The sequence below is a fragment of the Stegastes partitus genome, unplaced genomic scaffold (assembly GCF_000690725.1).
Source record: "Stegastes partitus isolate 25-593 unplaced genomic scaffold, Stegastes_partitus-1.0.2 Scaffold2403, whole genome shotgun sequence".
NCBI classification, from domain to species: domain Eukaryota; kingdom Metazoa; phylum Chordata; class Actinopteri; family Pomacentridae; genus Stegastes; species Stegastes partitus.
This window is the reverse complement of record NW_007580134.1, coordinates 30,289-32,765: the sequence shown is the minus strand read 5'-3', so window position 1 is coordinate 32,765 and position 2,477 is coordinate 30,289. Positions and strand designations below refer to the sequence as shown.

The following is a 2,477-nucleotide window of genomic DNA, read 5'->3' as shown; positions in this document are numbered from 1 at the left end:
GTAGATTTTTATATATTTATACCTCCTTGTGTCATTTTTAATCTCTTTCCCTTTTCTGTTTCTTTGTGGGGGTTTTGTCTCTTTGTAGTTTTGCATCTCTTTGTAGCAGATTTGTGGTTTGTGTCTCTGTGGTTTTGTGTTTCTCCGCTGCAGTTTTTAATCTCTTTTGTGTCTCTTTGTGATTATTTTGTTTCTCCTTTGGGCAGTTTTTCATGTCTTTGTGGTTGTTTTGTGTCTTTGCAGTTGTTTTGTGACTCATTGTAGTTGTTTTGTGTATCTTTGTGGCAGTTTTACGTCTCTGTGGCTGTTTGTTGGTATTTGTTTTGCGTCTCTTTGTGGCAGTTTTGTGTTTCATTGCTGCAGTTTTTCACCTCTTTTGTGTCTCTGTGTGGTTGTTGTTACCTGTTATTTGTGTCTCTTTGTGGTTGTCTTGTCACCTCTTGCAGTTGTTTTGTGTGTCTTTGTGGCAGTTTTACGTCTGAGGTTGATTTTTATCTTTGTCTTTATTTGTATCTGATTACTTTCTGTCTCTTTGTAGTTGTTTTGCATCTCTTTGTGGCAGTTTTGTGTTTCTTTTCTGTCCCTTTGTGGTTGTTTTGTCTCCCTTGGTGGGTGTTTTGTTTCTTTGTGGTGGCTTTGTGTCTGTTTGTAGCAGCTTTGTGTTTCTTTGTGGTCATCTTTGAAGCGGTCTAGCTACCTGCTGNAGCTAAAACGAGCCGTGAACAGCAGAACCTTCTCGGTTTTGGACCCATCGATTGTGTCTGTCTGCATCATCACGGCTCAACGTGGAAAAGAACTGCCAGAGAAACTACAAAATACGAGATGTGTCGGAAAAGTTTCAGGACTGGTGTCACAGAAGATATATTTCTAACCCAAACTACAAACTACCAGTTTTCCCCTCTGAAGTAATCCCCCTGGAGTCTAACACACTTCCCCAGATCTTCCCTTCACGCCGCCATGAACTCCTGGAAGGATTCTTCCAGGATCCTCCTCAGCTCCGTCCTCACAGCCATCTTGATGTCGTCCATGTCTTCTGAACAGGTCCCCTGGACAAGTATATTGCCAGACATGAATTAAATACAGCGTCTGGTGTGTTTTAAAAAGAAAGGAAAGAACACAACTCAGAAAATATTCCTAGTATGAAGGTAAAATTTTTAATAATATACTGAATTCAGATTAGATTTGATTAGATTGCACCTTATTTTTCACCACCAATGGGGAAACTCACATTGTTGCTGCACATATTGCACATAAAAGATCATCTGATTCTGAGGAGGTCAGCTGGGAAGCAGTGATTGATTTTCTTTTAGGTGTTTTATTAGCATTTCCATCAAAACGTCGACTTTTCCAGCAGTTGATTTTATTTTTATTTTTTTCTTTTGCTAAATGGAGTTTCTTTATGGAATAGGGTGAGTAGCAAATTACAGAAATAAATCAATAAAAGAATAATAAAATAAAAGTGGAAATAAAAAGAATACATAAAATAAAAAATAAATAATGTGGCAATATGAAGCAATATTAATCAAAAATGAATCCATAAAAGAAAAGGCTGATAAAAGTAGAAATATAAAGACAAATAAATAAAATAATAATAATGATTTATTTTTCATTTATTTTTATTTTTGTTTATTTTTTTAACATTTGAATTTTTTTATTTATCTTTTATTATTTAAAAAAAAAAATTATTTATTTTTTAAAATTTTTATTTATTTATTTATTTTTATAATATGGAGTATTGAGAGCTTCTAGTTACTTTACTGTGTTTATTTACAAGTTCATAAAATATTGCCAATAATTCCTTTCTTAAACCTTTGTTTTAGCTCACGGGTTTTCTTTTGTCCTTGTCTCACTTTATTTCTTTATTTTTTCTCTCCTGTATCATGTTATTTGATCTGAATTCTCTGCTTGTGGACCTATGAGTATAAAACATATATTTTAATTCATTATATTGCAGTAGTACTTGAATGTAAAGGCCTTAACTTGCAGCTGTGATCTTGTGTTTGTGGTCATGCAGGCGGGAAGACGATCCGTCAGTGCATCAGGTACACGGACTGCGACAACTCCCGCCTCACCCAGATGTTTCCCGCCATCACCGGCTTCACCTACAGATGCTGCAGCAGCAACCTCTGCAACTCCGGCATCACCGTCACCACGGCGACGCCCTCCCTGGCGCTGGCGGCAGCGCTGCTGAGCGTCTTCTGGAGCTGGATGTGAAGCCGCTCGGCTTTTCTAGATCTTTACTGACGTCATTTAACACGAGCTAAACTGTTTTCAGTTCAGTTTCTCAGGTTGAAGTAAAATTTCTTTTCCTACTTTGCTTGTTTGCTAATTTTACAGTTTAATAATAAACACAACAACAAACAAACATCTGTCCTGTGGTTTTGTGGATAGCGGACGACGTGGCAGCAAAGCTCGACACAAAATACAGAAAAGCTCATTTATTAAACGTCATAAATGTCACCTGATAAACTAAAGAC

At 36.7% G+C, this 2,477-nt stretch overlaps 1 protein-coding gene across 5 annotated transcripts in view; it reads left to right on the top strand.

Annotated features, from left to right (window-relative positions):
- Positions 1-2,365, top strand: part of cd59b (CD59 molecule (CD59 blood group) b) — a 26,837-nt gene extending 24,472 nt beyond the window's left edge. For all 5 annotated transcript variants that reach the window (XM_008305083.1, XM_008305082.1, XM_008305081.1 and 2 more), the window contains one exon: positions 2,015-2,365. In XM_008305083.1, coding sequence (XP_008303305.1) covers positions 2,015-2,214 — 200 coding nt within the window. In that variant the 3' untranslated portion in view covers positions 2,215-2,365. The remainder of the gene's footprint in view (positions 1-2,014) is intronic.
- Positions 2,366-2,477: the final 112 nt, after the last annotated feature.